Below are 24,112 nucleotides of genomic sequence, written 5' to 3'. Positions count from 1 at the left end.
AACCTTTTAAATATTGGGCGAATTACCAAAATGTGACACAAAGTGAACAAATGCCGTTGGAAAATGGCGCCAATAGACTTGCTGGATACAGGGTTGCCACAAACCTTCAATGTATAAAAAGCACAGTATCTGCAAGGTGCAATAAAGCAAAGTATACCTGAAATTCTGTTTATAGGCACAACACATAATTCTTAAATATCAAGCATGAGTAAAATTGTGCCTTATTTATTTTTATTTTATGCCAGGCAGTTATAACTTTAGCACTTTTTCTACCTTTGAGAGTAATGTTCTCATAAAATATAAAAATGTAAAGAAGAAAGATAAACTTTTCTATAATCCAATTATGATTGGAAACATTTTGGAGTTTTATAATTTCTCTATGTATTTATGAAGATAGATATAGATATATTTAAATTAACATGAGGGGCATAAGCTGTATTTTGGTTATACCTAAACAATGTACATCTTAAGAATATTCATAATTGAAATTTATTCAGTAGTTAGACCTATTAATACTAACTTGGAAGGGTATATTCTTGGGTTTTTTAAAGCAAATTTAATATATTCCATTTTTGATTAAAACAGTAAAAATAAATACAATATCTGTGTGTATGTGTATTTATAGTTCGATGCTCTTGAGAATAATTACATCAGAAAGGCTGGAGCACAGATGGAGGACTCTCAAATATTTTACTGAATGTAAGGCTGTACTGCTATAATGTGTTATAAGAGGAATATATTATTTTGTAGTATGGATGTATAAATTTTAACATTCATATTTACATGTCAATACATATAATGCTAGACAATAATTTTAACATTCAGTTTTATAAATATTACAAATTTCTTAACCTTATGAGGAACATTTAGGCTGCTATATTTTTAAAAATATAAACCACGTTGTAATGCATGTATTTGTATATAAATCTATGTGCTCTTGTCTTTTTGTTTCTATGGAATAAATTCCGAAAGTGAAATGATAGTGTCCCAGTTTGTGCTTGACATCAATTTCCAGATTGTTTTCTGGAATAGTATTACCAATTTTTTCTAGCACCTAACCGTAGGTGCTAGTACGTCATTATGCACGTATGTCTCATGAGGAAATTGTGACTTCTCATACTTAGAAATTTTGCTGATTCTCTCTCACCTCTGGATTGGAAAAAATAACTTCATGTCATCAAGAAATGAACGCTCTCTTTTCAATGATGGAAAGCTTTGGATGAAAGCTGTCTTTTCAATGACCTTTGTTTCATAGGGCACACTGCATTAGCTTAAGAGGAGTGGAGCTAGTTTCTAAAATAGATGATTAACTTGTATTGTGTAGGCACTGCTCTAAGTAGCCACAATTGATGTATCATAAAGTATCATGGCTTCAGAAAAAGCAGAATCTCTCAGGTGTGCCCCTTACTGGGTGATTTAAGCCTCAGCTCCTCAGAATCTTCTACATATATCATTAGATTGTTAAAGAACATTATGTTAAATAATATCTGTAAAGTGCCTACCACAGTGCCATATGGTAGGAGTTATAGAAAGTAATCTTTGACCAAATAACTTCTTCGTGAAGTATTTACTTTCTTTCTAATTAAAAGGCAAAATATTATTCATGGGATATAGTTAAAAACTGACATATGCTAATGTTATAGCAGATATGAATATTACTCTGTTTTTTCAAATCTGTAGTAAACTTCACTGTTTTAAATTTTGGTCAAGGATAGTCCTTGTGATTCAACTAATTTCAAAGGATAATGAAATAAAAGTAAACTTTATTCTTCTGTTTTGCATGATAGATATGTGTAACACCTTTGTACTGGTTTCCTTGAGAATAAAAGTAGGTGCAAATACCTAAGTATAAAAAAAAAAACCTGTCAAATTCTGTTCCGCATTTAACATAGAATGCTATTTATGTTTGCAGTAATTTTTCCTTCAAAATGTAAGTACATGTGGGTATTCATTAGGTAGCTTATATTTATGAGGTGAGAAAGGAAAGAGAAGGCACTGAAGGATATACAGTTGTGGAAGAGATGAATGAAGGGGCTCAGGATCAGGAATGCAAAGGAGCAGAAGCAATATTATCTGATGCCATGAACTCTGGAAACACAGGCATCTACTCAGTAGTTAACAGCCATGCGCTGAGGCTCCTTGGACAGACTCAGATGCCATCAGTGAGTTCTGAGTCAATGCGTGCTTTATAGGACTCCTATAAATGAGCTATGAGCTAAGCTCAAGGATAAAGTTAAATTCTGAATGTCTTGTAATTTGAATTTTTTTCCTAAAAAATTTACCAAATTTCTGTTTCAACTAACAGGGAAGAATATTTTAAGCTATTCTATCTTTAGAATATTTAATTTATTTTTACTGCCTCATCACTTCTTAAATTTCTTTTTGTTTCTTCTGGTGAGCATTTTTTTTAATGCTTTTTAGACGTTTCTACCATCCTCTTGCTGCTAATTTCTCTGTGGAAATGTTGTTCCTTCTGGTTTTCCTCTGAGTCCCTGCCATATATCACCCTCCGGCCTTGCTTTGGCTGCAACTATTCAGTTGTAAAATCCATCAGGTGAAGATTATCAAACTGTTTTCTCTTCTGAGTAAAGTGGTATCACCCTCACCTCCTGCGGCTCTTTGTCTACTTTGAATTAATTTCCTGAATGACATAAGATTCAGCACACACAAACACACACTCAGATATTGTAATGAAAGTCTTTTATGTCTTGGTTTGTGATTTACAATTTGTTTCATCAAGTATAAAACTCAAAAGTGGAAATGTTAAGAGTTAACTGATACAGCTTAATTGGTCATTTCCAATTTTGATGTCAGTCTATTAACCTACTGATTAAAAGGCCATTGCAGAGGGTTAGTTTGCATTTGTTTTTGGAGTCCTCTATGATTTCTTTCTTAATGTTCTCAGCAGTGTACCATTAAAGTTTTTTGCTTCAGTTCACGTTCTGATTGTCCCTGAACCTGTATAGTTCACAGTAGGAAGGGGAGTGTTGATTCAGACAAATTTTTGATCTGTGTATTTTGGCAGGCAGAGTGTATACATCTTACAGTTGCCCCATTTTGTACTTTTATAAGTGTAACCAATTCACAATACTATAGAGATATCTTAGTCGTTACCCCCAAATTCCCTACTATATTGAATATTTTTCTACAAAGAATAATGAATGATTAGAAGACAATAATTATACATTTGGTGAATGTATTTAATGTGATTATTATATTTTCTAGTATTTCCATGCATATAATTACATACGGTCTGCTTTTACACGTATCTTCCCGTTTTTCTGAATGTATTGATATATTCTAATTCTGTGAGTAGATAGAAGTAGTAATCTCAGTTTGGCTTGAGGAAACCAAAGCCTAAACCTGCATTATTCAAGATTTTTTCAATTCCAGTTGTCTAAAATTCCCTTAAAATTGTCTAAAATTCCCTTAAAATTAGTTAATAGCAAAAAGAAAGCACAGTGGTTCTCCGGCTTGTAAAGTACATGATCTGTCTTCAGATACATTTGGATCCAACTGGATCCAGGTCATAAAGTCTCAAACAGGTTCCTCTCCATCCCTCACCTCCTGTTTCATTTGTATTGGCTCCTTTCTCAGACAGAGGTACAGAGGTGCCATCATGATACGGAACTTCCTGAGAAGGAATGTGCTTCTTTCCCAATGGCTCCCTCAAAAGGCCTGGATTTAACCGACAAGCCAAGCTTGTGTCGCTTGGCCATGCCTGAAGCAGTGGTTGTTATCAGGCCTATAATACCTGGAGCTAGGAGATTGGGTCAGGGAATAGATGGGAGGGAAAAGGGCTCTGCTCTAACAGGAAGAGATGGCTGAGGAGACAAAACAATAGCGTCCCATCAAAGATGTTACACGATTTAATCAGATCATATTCTTGGTCTAATAAATTCCATGTTCTACTCTTTTAGTGTCCCATTTAGATCCATTAGAAGATGAAATGACATATAAAGACTCAACTTTAGGAGAATCCTTTAATACCTATTTCATTAAAGAACAAGCCTATTCTAACTGTCTTTAAAGGAGATGTTAGGAATCTCAGGATACAAAGTCTAATCTTTTTTTTTTTATTAAAATCTCTTTTATTTTATTATTTATTTATTTTGGCTGTGTTGGGTTTTCGTTGCTGTGGGCGGGCTTTCTCTAGTTGCAGCGAGCGGAGGCCCCTCCTCCTTGCGGTGCGCGGGCCTCTCATTGCGGTGGCCTCTCCAGTTGCAGAGCATGGGCTCCAGGCACGCGGGCTTCAGTAGTTGTGGCATGCGTGCTCAGCAGTGTGGCTTGCGGGCTCCAGAGCGCAGGCTCAGCAGCTGTGGCGAACGGGCCTAGCTGCTTCGCGGCATGTGGGATCTTCCCGGACCAGGGCTCGAACCCTTGTGCCCTGCATTGGCAGGCGGATTCTTAACCACTGCACCACCAGGGAAGTCCCAAAGTATAATCTTTAAAAAAAAAAAAAAGCAGTGAGAATTCTGGTTTGACCTTTCCCCTCGACCCCAATATTCTTTCTAACTTTTGTTTTCTTATCTTTTTTCCACTCCTTTTGCCTTTTGAAGATATAGGTGCTAATAGGAAAATCTTTCAAACAATACCAACTTTCTAACATATCAATAGATAGACACTACTCCAGACAAAATTAGATACCTCCCCATTACCCAGCATGTGGCATTATATTAAGAATGTTGATTTACTTGTTTGTCTAAATCATTTTTGACTTCCCAGTCTTATTGCCCAAACCCATAATTGTGTTTGATGTCAATAACACAATAATATTTATAAACGTTGAATGAGTGAATCAAACTGTAAAGCCCTTAGAGACAAATGAAAAAAAAGATAATTGTGAAAGCATATGTTCATATGGGAAAAGGGATATTCAAGAGACCCAAGAGTCAGCAAGCAAAGGCATTTCCTCATGGCAATAAAACAATAATTCGTTAAATCAATATATTTTCAAAGTAGGAAATAACCAGGTTAATTAAAGTAGTGAAGGGACAGGGAATCTTCAAATTAAGATCTAAGGTACAAATGTGAATATGCAAATCAATTCTTATTTTTTTCCTCAAAGACCACTTCCTCATCTAAATTGATATTACTGGTGCTAACATACTTGAGATTCTCAGTTACTCCTCTCTATAATTATGACATATTTAAAGAGCTTTATAGCCCTCATTTTTCTAAATTTATCTAATTTGATCCTTACAACGTGAGGTGCATTATTATTATACTTATTTTAAAGATGAGAAAAATGAAGCTAAGAAAGATAACATGACTTACAGTAGGAACTAATAAATTACAAAGCTAAAGCTCTAAGTCCCATTAGATTTCTGCGAAACTTTTACTTTTTCACATTTCTATGCGAAGTTACTGTTACAATTTCATATATAGAGTACAATATAAAAAGCTAAACACACAATAAGTGCATAAAAAGTTGTTAAGGACACATATTAATATGATTTGTTTGCATATCTATTGTTTTATTTGTCCAGAAATATCTATATCAATTTCTACATTGTTCTTCAAATCATGCTTGAAATAGATCTTTAATATAATTTAATTTTTGGTTTGGGTAAATAATATATGAAGTATCGGGTTTTCAATTTTTATAGGCATTTGGAATTCGTATTTACATGAACCCAAGTTTCTGGTGTATTTTTGGTTTGCATATTCCTAGATTTCAAATTAGAAAGAATCAGTCTGTTAACAACATAAATCAATTTTAATTCATTACACTGAAAAAAGTGAATATAAACAATATTGATGAACATAAATTTTTAATGCAAGAAGCTAATTTGAGCTCCAAATATCAGGATAATTGGATGTATTGGACACCAGCTGGAAGTGCAGAGAATACTTCCCCTTGATATTGACTCTTCTCTAGATCAATAGCAGTTCCAAATGTAGTAAAAAGCAGACACAATTTAACAGGACCTAAATTATTAAGGCCAGTGTATTGTTGCTAGAGAGTTCATTAACAATGCCATCAATACAGTGTGGTTCATGGATGCTAGTAAGAGCTTCATAGAACATTTTAAAAGAGAATGAGATAACTCAATGGACTGATTTTAGTGGAAAAATTTAATTAGGTAAGAATAATTACATTAGTTAAATGAAACTTTTAATTGAAAACCTGTTGGCTTTGTCTTATCTGCTTCACAGCTGTTCCTTAATCATTTATAAAGTAAAGAGTTTCTCTACATGGTGTTTGAGAAACATCTAAACATCTTGGAATTTGTGTATAAATGTTTTAAGTAGTTTAGATGGTGGCAGTAAAAACAAATAGGATATAGGATTTTCTGCTTGGGAAATGGTGCATTTTAAAGATATATATAGGAAAGAAAGAAAATTATATAGAAAATATTCATGATGAATATATATAATTCTTGGAAAGAATGCAAAATATTCATCTCCTAAAGCTTTCACAATTCTAACGTTAGCACTCCATGGACTAAATTTCATATCTTATAAAGATCTAAAAGCTTGCTGAGAAATAATGCTGTTTTGTAAAATTATCTTGTTGACTGTTGTTAAAGAAAATGGCATCCAGCAAGAGTTCTTGCAAGATTGAAAGCCCCAAATTGTATAGTATAAACATAAAGAGCCAATGAAAACTCTTACTCTCAAAATGAACATTTAGAATGCCTGTTCAAAGTAGGGGAGATTGCTGCCACAATTTTTTTGGTAGCTTTTAGCTTAAGACAGAGAGTATTGGTTTGAAGAGACATAGACACTTATTCAAATTCACAAGTTTACAGGAACACCAAACAAATAGATCCATTAATTACTCATTGCATTAATCCTGGCCCTGGCCATTTCTTTTCTGAATCCCAGCAACACTATCGTCTGATACTGTTTCCTTCGCTTAATCTTCAAAGCATTGCTTAACTTGAATTTTCTTCCTAACTCATCAATTTGACTGTGAGGCTGAACTCATTCTGTTCTTTTCCCTTCTCCTTTCTTGATCTTTCCTTTAAGCTCTTCTTCCTTTTAGCTCTCATGGGTACTAAATACCATACAGGTAGATACAAAATTCCATATTCCTTTCAAAGGAATTCCTTTAAAGGATTTTAAAGGTCTTTCACCATGCAGTTTCTGGAATCTCCTTTTATTCAACTAATCTGCAATACAGGAATCACTCTGATTAGTTAAAAACCATGAAATACAGGCATATTCATATCCTAACTCTGTAAGAGTGACAAAGGATGATAAAATCCTGAGATATTAGTAAATGACTTTGGATAAGAGAGAAAGGGTTTTAGTTTTTCTCTACAGAGTATCAGGAAGCCAGGGTGGGTTTTAGTGTGTGTGAGAAGTTTAACAGTGAAGTTGAAACAACAAAGAAAATATAATACAGGTATTGGCAGATTTTATTGGACCAGGTAGGAATTGGGTAGATTGTGAATGCAGACAATGGCTGATGAAAAGTAAACTTTGATGTCCCTTATTTATAAATTTGTATGAAATGTTGGTACAAAGTTTATTGCAAAAGTGCACAAAGCATAGAGCATTATGGGGAGGAGATGGATAAATTAGGATTTTGATTGTATTACAAAGGCCAATATAAAATCAGAATGAAAGGTGAGTTTTCTAGGAATGCAAATGTCCACCTGGTTCTAGCCCCTCCTTTTACAGATGAAGAAACTAAAGACTAGAAAAAACTACAAGGCAGATTTGTCCAGGTTCACATTGCTGGTAGGTTATCTGTCCAACAGCAGTCCTTCGTCTAGTAACAAAATGCAAGATACTGTAATATTTTACCACTTATATTTAAATTCTAAACTTGTCAGATAATGTGTGTGTATTCAGTAACTTTTTTTTTTTTTGAGCACTGAATTGTGGCATTGTGTACACACCACATTTTACAGGGATCAAGTTGTTGTTGTACGATAATTTCCTTCCTGCCCCTTCTCCTTCCAGAATTTGATCTGCTTTCTTGCACAGCATGAAGCCTGTTCCCTTATTTAGGCTAACAGTGGGTGCAGAAGGGTTGAAACATTATACTTTCTAAACTGGTCCCTTGTTTTGGATAGGATCCATCTTGACAAGATTACAGCTCTTCTGGTGATCATCATCATCATCATCTAACACCTGCCTATGCACCACGAGCCAGGGATTGTGCAAACTGCTTTAATGTATTATCTCATGCAGTCCGTGTAGTCCACGCAGCTGCTGGTAAAGAACTCCGTTTCAGAGTAGTACAAAGAGCCGGCAACACAGTAAGCATAATGGCAGCTGCAGTGTAACTGGGAGAATTGTCTCTGACAATTGGCTCCCGACTGGGTCTGAGGGCATTTCTTCTTCAATCCCTCAGTTTCGTTAGCAGCCACTGTGCACCTGCTCCGTGCCGGGCAGAGTGCTGGCTGCAGTGTGCCAGCTGAATGAGCGAACCCCAGCCTGCCTTCCATGTGTGACCCTCACCCTTGCTCAGAGTGGTAGATGATCCTCTGTCCCATTTAGGCTTGTGCTGATTGTGCGAGGGAGCTCCAGAGGTCAGAATCCAGCCCTTTCCCCACCACCCTTAATATTCATGTCTTCCAATTGAAGAATCAATATTAATTGTTTTTTTCTTGGAACTATCTGGTTTATAAAAGTGGTTTTTCCAACAAGGAAAAGATATGGCAGATCATCATTTTTCATTTTCAATTATAAAATGAAGAAACAAGGCAAATGGGGATTTAAATATTTTTTTATTATTTGTTTTAGATAAAAGATCTAGTCAATGGGCTAGTCAAAAGATCTAGTCAATTTTGTTGTGCAGTAGAGACTAACACAACATTGTAAAGCAACCATACTCCAATAAAAATTAATTTAAAAAAAGATCAATGAAAGAGCCAGGATTCATAAACTTAAACTCCGTGTATGAGACCATGCTGCTCTTTGTGCTATGCACTATACTTCAGATGGGAATACAGAAATGAGCAAAATCTGTGACGTAGGAGTTCCAGAATGGATCTGCCACCTGCCAGCTAGCATTCAGATCTCAAAGGAGACCTGCCTGCACTTATTTAATGGAAAGATAAATGTGTTCACGGAACTGTTACTATAAATTCATTTAGAAACAGGACAGAGGCTGCACTCGCATTCCTCCCAGGTCTGAGCTACTGGCAGATTTAGTTCACTGTACCTCTGGGAGGGAATACATTCTAGCTAGATGGCAAAGTGTGATTGTTATTCAGAGCTTCCTAATATCTATTTCTTTTACAGTTTAAATGAACTTTTTGGTTGAATTCATCAATTTGTTGAAAAATGCTTTTATACACTTACTATGGGCAAGTCAATATATGGGATACCGTGCATGGTATTACAAAGATAGGTATGGTTATTATCCAAAAGATGCTTGTATCAAGAAAGTAAGATAAAAAATGAGAAAGCGTAAATCGTTTTATTAAAAATAGAATGTTCAAGGAGGAAAGAAGATACAGATCAGTGACGCTTAGTTTGTGAGGACTCTAGATACTTATAGAATAAAATGAAATTTATGAACCATCTTCCCAGAAAAATGAATGATCAGGTTTTTTTTAATAGCTGTGTTGGAGTAAAATTGATGTATTATACTTCCCATATTTAAATTGTACAATTTGATAGGTTTTGACCTAAGTATACACCCATATAACCATCACTATAATCAAGATACGATCATATATCATATCACTCTTAAGATTAGTTACATTTAAATGTAAATTATTAAATACAATATTGGGTGTGTTGGAGCCTACATCAAGAGCCCAAATATGTAAAAAGTGCTTCAGCAGAATGACATTGTCATAAATGTAACTCTGCTGGCATAATAGAGAAGATAAATGGGAAAAGGCTGTGTTCCAAGTTCTCCCAGGCAAAACTCAATGGGGTACCCAAAAGTCATGTTACCAGGGGAATGGAATATTCCAGAAGACTGCCTCCCCATTGGGAAGAAAGATAAATACCTTTGATAGCTTTTTTTTTAAATTTTCTATTTTCTTAAAATTTATTCCTTTTTTTTTTGGCTGCATTGGGTCTTTGTTGCTGCATGCAGGCTTTCTGTAGTTTCAGTGAGCGGAGGCTACTCTTCGTTATGGTGCGCAGGCTCGTCATTGCCGTGACTTCTCTTGTTGCGGAGCATGGGCTCTAGGCGCGCAGGCTTCAGTAGCTGTGGCTCACAGGCTCAGTAGTTGTGGCTTGCGGGCTCTGGAGCGCAGGCTCAGTAGTTGTGGCACATGGGCTTAGGTGCTCCGCAGCACGTAGCATCTTCCTGGACTGGGGATCTAACCCTTGTCCCCTGCATTGGCAGGCGGATTCTTAACCACTGTGCCACCAGGGAAGTCCTACCTTTGATAGCTTTTTGCAAAGAGAAGTCTTTAGAGTATCAGAGAGATTTTATGTAGCAATGTTCCCTTCTATGATCATATGTAGTTAAAAATTGTTCATTTCTAACTGTTTCATCCTTCATGTGAATAAAGGCTATGTTTTAATTTTTTATGACTCCTAGAACATCTATCCCAGAACTTTACAAAAAAGATGTTTAATGATGATGATTATAGTGATCAGAAACTGAAATAACATATGCACTCCATATGGACATGCTTGGTAATTTACTGCTTAGTACCAGAATCTTCTGTAAATGAAATCTAAGTACATAGAAATATTTTAACTAGTCACAGTATCCATTATTATTCCTATTTTTATATATTTGGAAATGTTTCAATCATACATCCCAAATCAGAAATATTTAGCAATGGTAAATTTTATCATCTGAAACTTTTGAGAGCATCTAATCTCCCTGATTCTTCAATTATTTAAAAATATGCGGTGGATTTTTTCAGAGCATAAAAGAAATGTAAGCATACTTACATTTCAGTGTTCTTTCAATACTTTAAAGTCTCATCAGACTTGAGGTTACTTGAGATAGATGAAATAGCACTGGGTGACTAAACCAATTTCTGTGGCAATAGCTCAACCAAAGAAATTAGCAGTCATCACTCTTCCACCTGCATCCACGTTGCACACTGCATGACTAAAAGTAATTAAACTAGATATGAGATAAACCCAGCAATAAGTTAGGGAGATGGCTAATGTATATTTAAAATGTATGAGAAGGCACTTCTTGTGATCTTTTCAAACCATCCATTTAAAAAGATCATTGTTGTTTTACTGAAATGTGTAGGACTGTATTGCACAGTTTTAAAGGTTTGCAAAACAAGTTTTTGGCTGACAGACATTCTTTGTAGGTTAACTAGCTTATTTTGGAAAGAAAAATAAAGTACAACTCCAGTCTAGTCTGAGATGGGCTCTCAAGGGGGCTCATATTGCTATTGATAGATGCTTGACCTAGTAGTGAAACACGGAGGGCTGCGCTCAGCTCTGTACCTACCTAGACTGCGATTCCTTCTGGTCTGTATTCCCAGGGTGAACACATATTCTAGCTTTCCAATAAGTGTGATCTATTTATATATGTGAGTAATTATACTTGAAAGAGAGAAAATAGGATGGATTGTTCTTTCTTCCTTGCTGATTTATTTTTTCTCTCTGCCTAGATTTTGTCTTTGTAGTTTAGGATCTGAATGACTACGACTTTATCTAACCCCCTCCTATGTATTTTAATAATCAAATTGTATACATACTCCATTTTAATTTAGTTGGTTAAAATACAGTTTTGCTTACCTCTGAAGTTTTTTTAGAGGTAGCTATTATGTACAAGGAAGAAAATTTGACTTGGAAGACAAATGAACTATTATTTGAATCTCAGCTCAGAGATATACTGTCTTTGGGACATAATTGTCTGGTATTCAGCAGAACCTCCAAGAATATGAGATCTGCTGCCATCAGTTTCCCCTCCATGGCCTGTCATAGTTTCAGTGGGAATATGGTTTAGGGGAGATAGTTGGTTATGGTAGGTAGGATGGTGGTTCTAAGAATTAGACCTTGTCTGAATCGTGTTTTTAAGGCTTTTTTCTGAGTCTTATTTCTGCCAGAGTCTTATTATGATAGTTTGGATGGTAGTTCTAAGAGCTAAGCTTTGCCTGAGTCTTGTTTTCTAAGTCTTGTCTCTCAAGGTGATGAGACCTTGAGAAGATTACTTCAACCTTGCTAAGCCTCAGTTTTCTCCTCTCTAAATGATAAGAGTAATATCACCTGAAACATAGGGTCTTTGTGAAATGCATATAGAGAAATGGACATAGTGTGGCACAGAGTAAGCATGCAATGTAACTTGACAGTAATGATAATGCAATGTAACTTGACAGATAATGATAATATAATATCATTATATTATATGATATCAATATCAATATAATATATGATAATGCAATGTAACTTGACAGATAATGATAATATAAAAACGATGACAAAGTAATTAACCTGTGTGTCTCCTCTACTTTTCTCCTCTTCTGTTCTACTCCTCCCTTCTTTCCTCGTATTTTTCCATTGAGAGAAGAAGAGTCAAGGCAAAGGATTATAGAGTCAAAATGAGAGGGTTGAGGACTTAGCAAGAGCAGCTCAATCAAACTCTACAATTTAGAGTTGGGAGTAGAGATGCCCCGTAAGCCTGATCTTGAAAGATACTCTAGTACCTTTGCCTTTTGTAAACCTAATGAGCAGCAACTGTATAGAATAAATCTACTTCTTTCATGACCTTGTTCCTGGTTAATGTTTCTATTCTGACTAACCTATTATAGACTTAATCTCATACATCAATGTATTTCTTCTTTTGTGAATTTATATTTACCAGTTCTCCACAATCTATACTTTCCCTTACTTCGTAGTACATTTTCATTATGTAAATATTTACTGCTTATTAAGAAATTATATAGATTAATGTATTCAAGTACTTATTTATTTCTTATATTTTATAACTTTGAAACAATTTAAACTATTTTGCTTTATTAAATATAGAGCACTGAGCAAGAAACTAGAGAGAAGTATGTAAATTCTGGATAGATTTTCTAGAGTCAAATCCAGCTCCACCTCTATATGCTATGATTTTTAGACCAGTTACTTAACTGTTCTCTGCTTCAGTTTCCTATTTTATACAGACCCAGTGAATTTCCAACTGCATGATGGTTATGAGAATTAAAGGAAATGATTTAAGGAAAGTGCCTTACACATAATAAATACTGAACAAATGTTAACTAGTAATATTACTAAATTAAGGAAAAATTTCAAGCTTATACATTCTCATGAAAATAAGAAAACCACTTTTGATAAGCTGGAGTTTTCTCAAAACTTTCCAAAGTTGAAGGAATTTACATATGTACAGTTTTGCAAAAAATACAGTAAAGAAAAGCCTGACAGGATATCAAGTTTAAATGGACAACAACTCCATATTATCACATAAAACAACTAGTCTAAATATAGGACAAAAAAAGCACCCTAAGGGCTTCCCTGGTGGCGCAGTGGTTGAGAGTCCGCCTACCGATGCAGGGGACACGGGTTCGTGTCCCAGTCCGGGAAGATCCCACATGCCATGGAGCGACTGGGCCTGTGAGCCATGGCCGCTGAGCCTGCATGTCCGGAGCCTGTGCTCCGCAACGGGAGAGGCCACAACAGTGAGAGGCCCGCGTACCACAAAAAAAAAAAAAAAAAGCACCCTAAGCAGATGAAAATATCAGAGAGAGTAGTTTCAGAAGTTCTATTTATTGCTTTATAATAAATTAACATATTTTTAAACTGGAAATTCAAGAAGAAATTTGATCAACAACTTTTTAATTATAATTTTTTTCTCTAGTATTTATCTTATAGTTTAATAAATATTGTCTTCCTTTTATAATTATATTTAAAATCACAGATCTTAGTTTTATTATCATCTAGTATATCCTCTGATCTAGAAGCTAAAACTATGTACCAAAAATGATTTTCAAAGTTTTAATTAAGCAAAATTCTTTCCGAGCATTGTCATTTTAGATAAGGTTACTATTCTAGGATTTTCATATAAGTCAGTAAGTCATGGCAGGATAGTAGTAATATCATAGTTTGTGTTCTTTTAGTTATTTTGTGACAGTAGATCAAAATTTTCATCTTGGGAATAATTGCAACGGTATTTAGTAAACTTCCATCTTAAAAAAATGCAAAAAGTAAAGAAAAAGGAAAAAATATAAATTCTACTCACCACTATCTCCCAAGAGTAATTATTAGTATCATTTTAGTGTATTTTCTTCCCTTCAGTTTTTTTTGGTTGTTGTCCATATAACATGCAATATGATGTTTCAGAATACTTGCTATGAGCAGTGAGGCTGTTTGAATCTGGACCTCTCTGCTTCTTACCTGTGTGACTTTGTTTAGTTACTTAACTTCTCTCAACCTTGGCTTCGTCATTTGTAAAGTGGGAACAATATCAGTGTTTTTATTAAACCATTACTGTGAGAATTAAATAAGTTGAATAGTACATATTAAGTACTCATAAAGATGTATATAATGGTTTATGCTAGAAATACAGTTCTGTATAAGCTATTTTTGCAGTTAGCATTTTACCACTTGTAATTTCTCATCTGAATGATTATTTTTCAAAACATGATTTTTAATGTTTATGTGAAATACATTGTGATTTTATCGTGTTTCCTTATTTTGAACATTCAGTAGATTTCCACTCTATTTTATTTTTTTAAAGAAATAATGTATGTAGCTTTTGTTCTTATCTTTGATTTTTCTCAGGGCAAATTCCAGAAAGAGAAATTACTAGGTGAAAAAGAACATGGATATTTTAAAAACTCCCTTGTGGTGCGATCTGCAAAATTGCCCCTTATCTTCCCTTTAGTAGTATCTGAAAGTGTTCATATCTCTATACATTTGTTGACAGTGATTTTTTAAAACTTCATTTTATTTTAAAATCAAGTGTGTCTCTCATATCTTGGTAACTTTTTTTTATAACCATCCATGTGGTATATGAAATATGTCCTCTGAGTGTTAACTCAGGCCAAAGACAAATAGTCTGATCCTCAGGCTCATGCTCTGTGCCTGTATCAACTCCACTACTCGAGTTTTCACTGTGCAGCCCTCAGAGTGTGTGAAAGTAGTCAGCTGGTATTTACCAAATGAAGGTTATGAATCTGAGCTCTATTCCCCAAAGATTTATGAACTATAAAATGGTATTTTTATTATGTTCTGTCACTGCATTGTGCTGTTTAGCTGCCTTCCATTTTATGTGGTTAAGTTCCTGAGGATACATTTGCATGAAAGCTACTGTGTGTACTCATTTTGTATTGTATTGTGGCAAACGCTATTAATCTACAGGGTTCCTATTCATTTTGGAATTCATTTCACAGCTCACTAATTGTGTGAATGAGAAGAGGAAATATATGCTTTTATTCCAAACCATGCCAAGCAGATGGCCCAAAGTTCCTTGCTGCCCGCATTGTCAGTGGCTCTCTTCTGTAGGTAGTGAGCCTGGCATTGGTCCGTCAAACACAATGTGAGGGTCCATTTAACACAGCACTTGACCGTCACTGAGCCTCTGGTTTGTTATGACTTATAAACATTTTATTTTTTATCATCCACCTCTAAAGTGGTCAGTCGTTTGAGCAGGTGCACACACAGTAGAATTCATATTCGTCTTACTTGAGAAGCCAAAATGAATTTGTATTCATATGGAAATTTGGGGAAAAGAAGACAGTACAGGGGATTAAGCTTAGTTTCTTGAAAAGGGATTAACACATGTATTGAGATTCAACACTCTAGCATCATTTCTGAGATTGAACCCTTTGAAAAGCTGAATTGCAGAAAAAATTAGGGTTTATATCTTTAAACTTTTTAGGTGAATCTCTTCAAATTTCTTTTTTCTTCCTATGCAAGGAAATTATTTACTTATTTACTTTTATATACAATATGTAATTTATGTAACCATTCAAAATGTTCACATTGGCATTCCTTGTGTGTGTGTGTGTGCGTGTGCGCGTGCACACACGCACACGCATGCACGCATGCAGTAGAACAGAGTAAGAGACAGAGGGTGTGACAAAAAATGAAATAATGCATGTCTGCACACATTTCCTACTTCAGCAGAGATACTAGGATGATATGAAATTGGGTTATCACTTCAGGAAAGGGAGGGTAGGTCAGATGTTCTAATGGAGCCCATGAAGTAATTTGATCACAATATCTTATTTAAGAGAACCACAGCATGTGGAGATACTGTTTTCTCCCTTACATGAAGAAAAACTGGGTATTTATTTCTCTCACCCTTTCTTTCTCTCCACTTCTAAACCACCTATCATGGGTCTCCCATGTTGTATTGATGCCACATTTCCTTTTCTCTCGGCTTTCAGACGGATGCTGCTCTCATGTATGATGCTGTGCACGTGGTGTCTGTGGGCGTCCAGCAGTTTCCCCAGATGACAGTCAGCTCCTTACAGTGCAATCGACACAAACCCTGGCGCTTTGGGACCCGCTTCATGAGCCTAATTAAAGAGGTGAGTCAGGAGAAGCACATCTGTCCTGTCTTGCTTGTCCTCAAGCTGAATGAATTGAGATTATTGCATTTTTCCTAACAGGTGACCTTTTACTTTTATCTCTTAAATTAAACTTTCTACCTTTCCCCATACAAGCAAAATTAACATTTTTACTAAATAATAAGGAAGGGAATTGGATTTCCTACAAAATATCTGTGATTGTGTGAACAGATGAAAATCAGTGACCTATGATTTATGACATTGTTAGTTTTCACCTTTCTGAATCTTTATGTATGTTACTTTTCATTTATGTGGAAACATAGATGTTTGAAGAATGTTTATGTCATAGGCCACATGATATGCAATGAATTTTTAACAGGAATGCCCTTTGCACTACACTAAATTACACACAATTTGTAAGTTTTCAAGAATTATTTTTTAGAGCTATGGTTCTTAAGTATAACGTCTAGTTATTTTAATTGTATTAGAGTTAACATAAAACAAAATATATGGATTCGTGAAAGTGCAAAGTTTACTTCATGTTGCATAATACAACCATTTTTATGGCCATGTATCATTTCTAATTATGTCTGTTATAGTTTTAGACCAAGCATGCCCATAGTGAGAAAAAAAAAAAAAAAAGAAAGAAAACTCTTAAAGATCACACACAAACATACACACTCACTTCATACACACATATTCTTCCCATTCTTCCTCTCATGAAGGAAATTCCTTTGTCAGCTAAGGATACTTTTTATTTGATTACAACAGGAGTTTTTTTAATTAAAAAAAATTTTATTAAAGTATAGTTGAGTTAGGAGTTTTTATATGAAAGTTTAACTATGAGAATTTAATCTTTGCTATGAAAAGTCACAGCTGTTATTACCATATAAAATTTTTTCTTTAATGGCTTAAAAGAAATCATCAGCTCATCATATAATACATTACTCATCATGAAAATAAAAGTGCAAATAGAATCATAATTAAGACTCATCAGGTCCTTGGCAAAGAATATCCGTGAATTTTCCTTGTCTAATTGTTACTGAACTCTCAGATAGATGAAATGATACTCCTAGAACAGTATGCACTTCTTTTGTTACTCCACATTCTATATTTACTTCTGGTGTAAAAAACTAAGCATCACAGGGCTGCAAACATAGCACCCTGGTTTGGCTAGTTGAAGAAGAGCTTTTTCTGAATGCAGCACTTGACAACTGAGAAGTGTCAAGCAACCCTGTGAGAGGCTGTTGTATGAAACTCGCTATTGTATTTATTGTAGCGTGTTATTGAGGATCTTGTCCACTAAATCTGGGGTCCACAACCCCCCGGGCTATGGACCGATACTGGTCCACGGCCTGTTAGGAAGCAGGCCACATGGCAGGAGGTGAGCAGTGGGTGAGCGAGCAAAGCTTCATCTGCTGTTCCCCATCGCTGGCGTAACGCCTGAACCATTCCCCGCCACCATCCATGGAAAAATTGTGTTCCATGAAACCAGTCCCTCGTGCCAAAAAGGTTGGAGACCGCTGCACTAAATCACACAGGGTCACTCTTATGAGGACCGAAAAGAGACATTTCTGTCAGGTCTCAGTACCAGGAAAAGCTGAGTTTCTCCTGGGCAATTGGTGTGTCTTAAATTATGGATCCTGTATGTTACAGTTCATCATATTTTCTTCTTTGCTTTGGTTGCTGGAAAGTCCAGAATTGAATTTGTGATTGGATTTATTAGTTGCACAGTTTCACCTGGTGTACATTTCCCTGTGCTGTCTTTAACCCAGATTTGTTTTACTGTTCTGCACGTCTGCTTCTGTACTTCTTGATCCCATTGCTTATTTTTATACTAAATATGGATTTTTGTTAACCGCCTGCAATTATTTTCTTTGGACGAAGTTGAGTTAATAAAATTTTTTTCTTCCTTACTGGAGACCTGTTAACACAGTAAACTCAGTGATGACCTGTTGCAATATGCATAGAGATATATATTATAGTTTTTTTTCTATTTTATTTGTAATTTATTAACCTAAATCTATTTTAGAATCCCTACACATAAGTATCCAAGAAGCACATGGAGCCTAAGAAATGTAGTAATAATGATATCCATCTGTAATCCTTATTGAAATGTTACCCTTTATCTACTGGGCTTTACTGCTTTTGAGTCTCAGTGTATATTGTTTCAAACATAGTTGTGAGTATATGTTACATTATTTTAAATTTTCATATGTAACTATTTTCCCAAGCTACTTGCAAATGACAAATAATATAAAACATGTAGGGGCTTCCCTGGTGGCGCAGTGGTTGAGAGTCCGCCTGCTGATGCAGGGGACACGGGTTTGTGCCCCGGTCCAGGAAGATCCCACATGCTGCACAGCGGCTGGGCCCGTGAGCCATGGCCGCTGAGCCTGTGCGTCCGGAGCCTGTGCTCCGCAACGGGAGAGGCCACAACAGTGAGAGGCCCGCGTACCGCAAAAAACAAACAAACAAACAAACGTGTAATTGGGGCTATATAACCAGCAGAATAGAAAATCATTTTATATTAAAAAAAACTCATTATTTGCTCACCTTAGAGGGATGAACCCATTGTGTAGCTAGATTATTATATTCTCATCCCCTTCTACCTGGAGAGAGCCTTCTACAGGAAGTATAGTTTGATGTGAAGTAATTTTGATACATTTCTCCCAGCCTCACACAAAGAAAAATAAAGTAGTAAGTTAATTATTCTAAGTGGAAAATATATAATTGAAGCAGTATAGCATAATTTTTCCTAGATTCAGTTTCTTTCATTGTAATAAAATGTTTACTTTATATTAGTTTGGTGTTAGGAGTGGTATTTTATAATAGTAGTTCTATTTGTAATCTCCAGCAAGATAGTCACTATCTCATAAATATTATAAGTGACCAAACTCTTCTCACTTTGCTAAAAGAGGTTTGCTATTTAAAACATAAGCCACAAATTTCTCATTAAGGAAAATTATACCTGGTAAATGCATTATTTAAAGTGAAAAATTTACAATAAATTTTTACTGAGACTAGGATATCATATTTAGAAAAAACCTCCATCATAGTTCAGAAGAGAATAAAAATGTATAGCAATGTAAATTTATGAGAAGTAACAAAAGGTAAAATATTTTGTACAAAATTGTTTTATCTTCTCATCCTTTACTAATTTATGATTTTTGTTTGGTTGTTTGTTTTCCCCATAGGCACATTGGGAAGGCCTCACAGGCAGAATAACTTTCAACAAAACCAATGGCTTACGAACAGATTTTGATTTGGATGTGATCAGCCTCAAGGAAGAAGGTCTGGAAAAGGTACTTGAGACATTCAGTTTACTTACTTTAATTATTAAATAAACATATCCTAGTGAAGAGATAAAGCAATATTTCCTGTTGTAGATACATTTCATTGACATTTAACTTTATTGAGTAACTAAAAATATACATCTTCAATTCGTTATATATATTGAATATAATAATTGACTATTAGGACTCAAGGATAAAGGATATCTTAAGGCAATTTAAATGTTTTTATTTTCTCATCAGGTTTTTCTGATTCTCTGCATACAATGTATATAATATTAATTTAAAATAATAATATAATCTTAATTAGCCGTAATATTTGATATAATAATTAGAAAATGTTTGATGTAATATGAATCTTTGTATATGCAACTTATAATCACAGGCCTTCATAGACTTTCCTACTTAGAGCAGACCATACAGAAGGATTAAATACTGAAACATGTTTCTGCTGCTGGATCATATTCAAGAGAAATGCCTGAATTAATGTACATGAGTAAATTAGGTATGAACACAAATGCTACACATTACACTGGGTCTATCTTTCTTGATTCCATTTATAGGTATTGAGGTAAAGTACAAGAAAGGCTCATAGAATTTGGGTGTGTGTGCTTACTTTAAGAACATTTTAGTGTAAGTTTGTAATATATGCATTTAGCTGTTTCCTGATGGATTCATTGAAAGTTACAGATTAAAAAGATATTTTGATAAGAACTTGAGAAAAAATTCTTTTTGAGATAACATCGCTTTAAAGATAGTGAGTTATGTTTCAGCTAACAATTGAACATGGAGCATCATTCATAGATGGAAACTGAAGAAGGAAATTGAATCAAAATAAGGGGTATTTTAGCCTGAGAGAAAATAGTATATATGAATGTTGATTCAAATGATGCAGGAGTGAGAAAACACATATTTTTGATATCACCAGGACAAGAAGTATATCATGGCCAACTGATGACTGAAGTTAACAGGGGTATTACCTCTTCTCATTGAGAGTTTCAGGTTGTACCCTTTGTCAAGACCATGCAAAATTAGGAATCTTTTATAATAAACTGGAACTAAAATATTCGTGAGGCTGTCACTTCCTAATTACCTTACTTCCAAGATAACAACATTAGTCTATACCCAAAATTGGAATTGATAATGGTGGAGTTTAGTCAGCTCATATGGGCTTATCTCAGTGTTTACTGGGGATGTTATTATCTTATTTTTGGAAATACCTAAGTCACTAGGATGAGCTTCGACCACTGCTTGTATTTCAACACCTCAGCATAAAAATGGTGATGCTCTTCATGTTACCATAGACCCAGTCCCTTGGACTCAAAGAAAATATTAGAGAAGGTTTTCCTAGGCTCTAGTGTGAATTATAAAAAGATCCTGAATATAATGGTTACCACGTATATGTGAGGATCTACCATATCGATAAGCAAGGTATCACAATGTGAGTTATGTTGACGTGACATTCATCAGTATTTTGTGTTCAGACAGAATTAGGCTCAAATCCTTGTTCTGTCATTTACTATTTATAGACAAGTTTCTTAATCCTTCTAAAACACAGCATCTTCAACTGCATCCTGGGGTGGTAGCAATATCTGCCTCATTAAGGCTCCTAAGTTTTGTTGATTTTACTTTTATTTTTTCCTGAAAAGTATAGTTACCAATCCATAGATGAAAAAACAGAGTTCCTACCTTGATAGAGTTCACACTTTGGAAGATTCAATAGATGGTGATTCAGGAGGCTTAAGTTACTATTCTAGTTGTATCACAACAAGTGTGTGAACTTCATCCTTCCATCCAACTTCTCTGGGCCAAATTCCCCATCTCAAAAAAAGTAGAGTGCAAAGGGCTTCCCTCTTGGACAGGCTGAAGTGAAAATATCATGGTCTCTAAAAGAACCTGGAAATACGTTAATAGGGGTCGAGGCTAGGAATTTTAACTATCCTCAATTCTATCTTTTCATGCTACTGCCTTTTCCTAGTTTTGTCTTGGTCATCTTTGACCAGCACACTTTATTTATTCATTTAATTCTCTAACAAATATGCAGTGAACTTCTGTCTTGTGCCCCTATGAAGGTTTTGCTCTAGTGAAGAAAACCTGCCAATTATAAATTGATTCATAAAATTATATTGGGCTGGCCAAAAGGTTCATTCAGTTTTTTCCATAAGATGGCTCTAGTAGCACTTAGTTGTCTTTAACTTCATTCGAAATAATTTTTTTAGACTGTATGTGACAGCTGTCATATCAGCATGCATTTAAAAAAAGACATCAAAATTGGTAAATTTTTGTGTAGCCATTTTAATATTGAAGATGGAAGAAAAACAGCAACATTTTCAGCATATTATGCTTTATTATTTCAAGAAAGGTAAAAACCCAACTGAAATGCAAAAAAAAAAAGATTGTGCAGTATATGGAGAAGGTGCTGTGACTGATTGAACGTGTCAAAAGTGGTTTGCAGAGTTTCGTGCTAGAGATTTCTCGCTGGATGATACTCCATGGTCTGGTGGACCAGTTGAAGTTGATAGCAATGAAATCAAGGCATTAACTGAGAACAATCAATGTTATACCACGCAGGAGATAGCCGACATACTCAAAATATCCAAATTAAGGGTTGAAAAGCATTTACACTAGTTTGGTTATGTGAAGCACTTTGATGTTTGGGTCCACGTAAGTTAAGCAGAAAAAACCTTCTTGACCGTATTTCCACATGCGATTCTCTACTTAAACATAATGAAAATGTTCCATTTTTAAAACAAATTGTGATGGGCAGTGGCAAGTGGATACTGTACAATAATGTGGAATGGAAGAGGTTGTGGGGCAAGTGAAATGAACCTCCATCAACCATACCAAAGGCCGGTCTTCATCCAAAGAAGGTGATGTTGTGTATATGGTGGGATTGGAAGGGAGTCCTTTATTATGAGCTCCTTCCAGAAAACCAAACAACTAATTCCAACAAGTACTGCTCCCAGTTAGACCAACTGAAAGCAGCACTCAACGAAGAGTGTCCAGAATTAGTCAACAGAAAACTCATAATCTTCCATCAGTATAACGTACGACTGCATGTTTATTTGATGACCAGGCAAAAACTGTTACAGCTTGGCTGGGAAGTTCTGATTCATCCGCCATGTTCATCAGACATTGCACCTTCGGAGTTCCATTTATTTAGGACTTTACAAAATTCTCTTAATGGAAAAAATTTCAATTCCCTGGAAGACTGTAAAAGGCTCCTGGAACAGTTCTTTGCTCAAAAAGATAAAAAGTTTTGGGAACATGGAATTATGAAGTTGCCTGAAAAATGGCAGAAGGTAGTGGAACAAAAGGGTGAATACATTGTTGAATAAAGTTCTTGGTGAAAATGAAAAATCTGTCTTTTATTTTTACTTAAAAAACCAAAGACACTTTTTGGCCAACCCAGTAATATAGTATTGGGCAGTGAAATGTGCTAAAAAGAAAGATCTCTTGCTTGTATGTCATTAAAATGATATATTTTGAATCGTTTTCTGAAATGTGAATCTTAGGATTGAAACAGTTAATAGGAGAAAAATCCATACTTCTGATGTTTGTAACTGTGGAGCAGATAAACCAGGAAGGAGCAGGTATATTTCTGACAAACAGAAGTAGGACATATTCAGGGAACTGAGCTTGGAGTTAAAATGCTACTCTGGACACAGTTTTCCACTTAGATAGGGTTCATAGATCAAAGTGAATTCTTTCTCCTTTATCTGGACGGAGATCTTGGTTAGAACCCAGCCCAGTTAGCCATGGTCTAAGAAGGGTCACCAGTACCGCACACACAACCAACCACATCTGGTTTGTTTGTTTGTTTAATTGTTTAATTGGAGCAAGGAATAACAAATTTATCAAAAAAAACGGCAGTCTGAGAAGACGGTGGACTTGTGTCCCAAAGAACCATCTTGCCTGAGATAGAATTCAGGCTTCTTTTATACTAAAAGGGGAGGGAGTAAAGTCAAACATTTCCTGGTTCCAGTCAGCCTCCAGAGGGGATGTGTTAATTTCTTCCTTCCTGCAGTTATTCACAGGTGGCAGGTCTAAGGAGGGTCACCAATACCGCATACACAACCAACCACACCTGTCCAGACAAGCTCTTGGGCCATGGCAGTGCCTTCTCTAAAGCAAAAGAAGGAGGAGAATAAGGGGATAAAACAGTAGGCAACTTTGTCTACCTCAGGCAATAATAGGACTATTTCTTTCTTTAAGATCCTGGTATTGAAACTACTAACAATAGGAAAAGGAAAACAGAATAAGTGATTTTCGCAGCTTGAATTTTTCTGGTCAGTTCAAAGACCGTATTGTATATTCCACTTTCAAAATATGTTTAGAATCCATCCATTTCTCCCTAAATCCATTGCTACAATCATGGCCAGGGGAACCTACCCCAGACACATACACTGGAGCCCCAACAAGCCTCTGTTCTACTCCTCCTTGTAATCCATTCGCCAAATCATA

At 35.4% G+C, this 24,112-nt stretch overlaps 1 protein-coding gene across 3 annotated transcripts in view; it reads left to right on the top strand.

Annotated features, from left to right (window-relative positions):
• GRIK2 (glutamate ionotropic receptor kainate type subunit 2) overlaps positions 1 to 24,112 on the top strand; it is a gene marked incomplete at both ends in the record, with an annotated part of 633,053 nt that overhangs the window by 374,536 nt on the left and 234,405 nt on the right. For all 3 annotated transcript variants that reach the window (XM_082855302.1, XM_082855303.1, XM_082855304.1), the window contains 2 exons: positions 16,233 to 16,376; positions 19,553 to 19,660. In XM_082855302.1, coding sequence (XP_082711428.1) covers positions 16,233 to 16,376; positions 19,553 to 19,660 — 252 coding nt within the window. The remainder of the gene's footprint in view (positions 1 to 16,232; positions 16,377 to 19,552; positions 19,661 to 24,112) is intronic.

The sequence above is a fragment of the Leucopleurus acutus genome (genome assembly GCF_964270905.1).
Source record: "Leucopleurus acutus genome assembly, chromosome: 15".
Lineage (NCBI taxonomy): Eukaryota > Metazoa > Chordata > Mammalia > Artiodactyla > Delphinidae > Leucopleurus > Leucopleurus acutus.
Note: the sequence above shows the minus strand (reverse complement) of the source record. Positions and strands in the feature narration are given on the sequence as shown.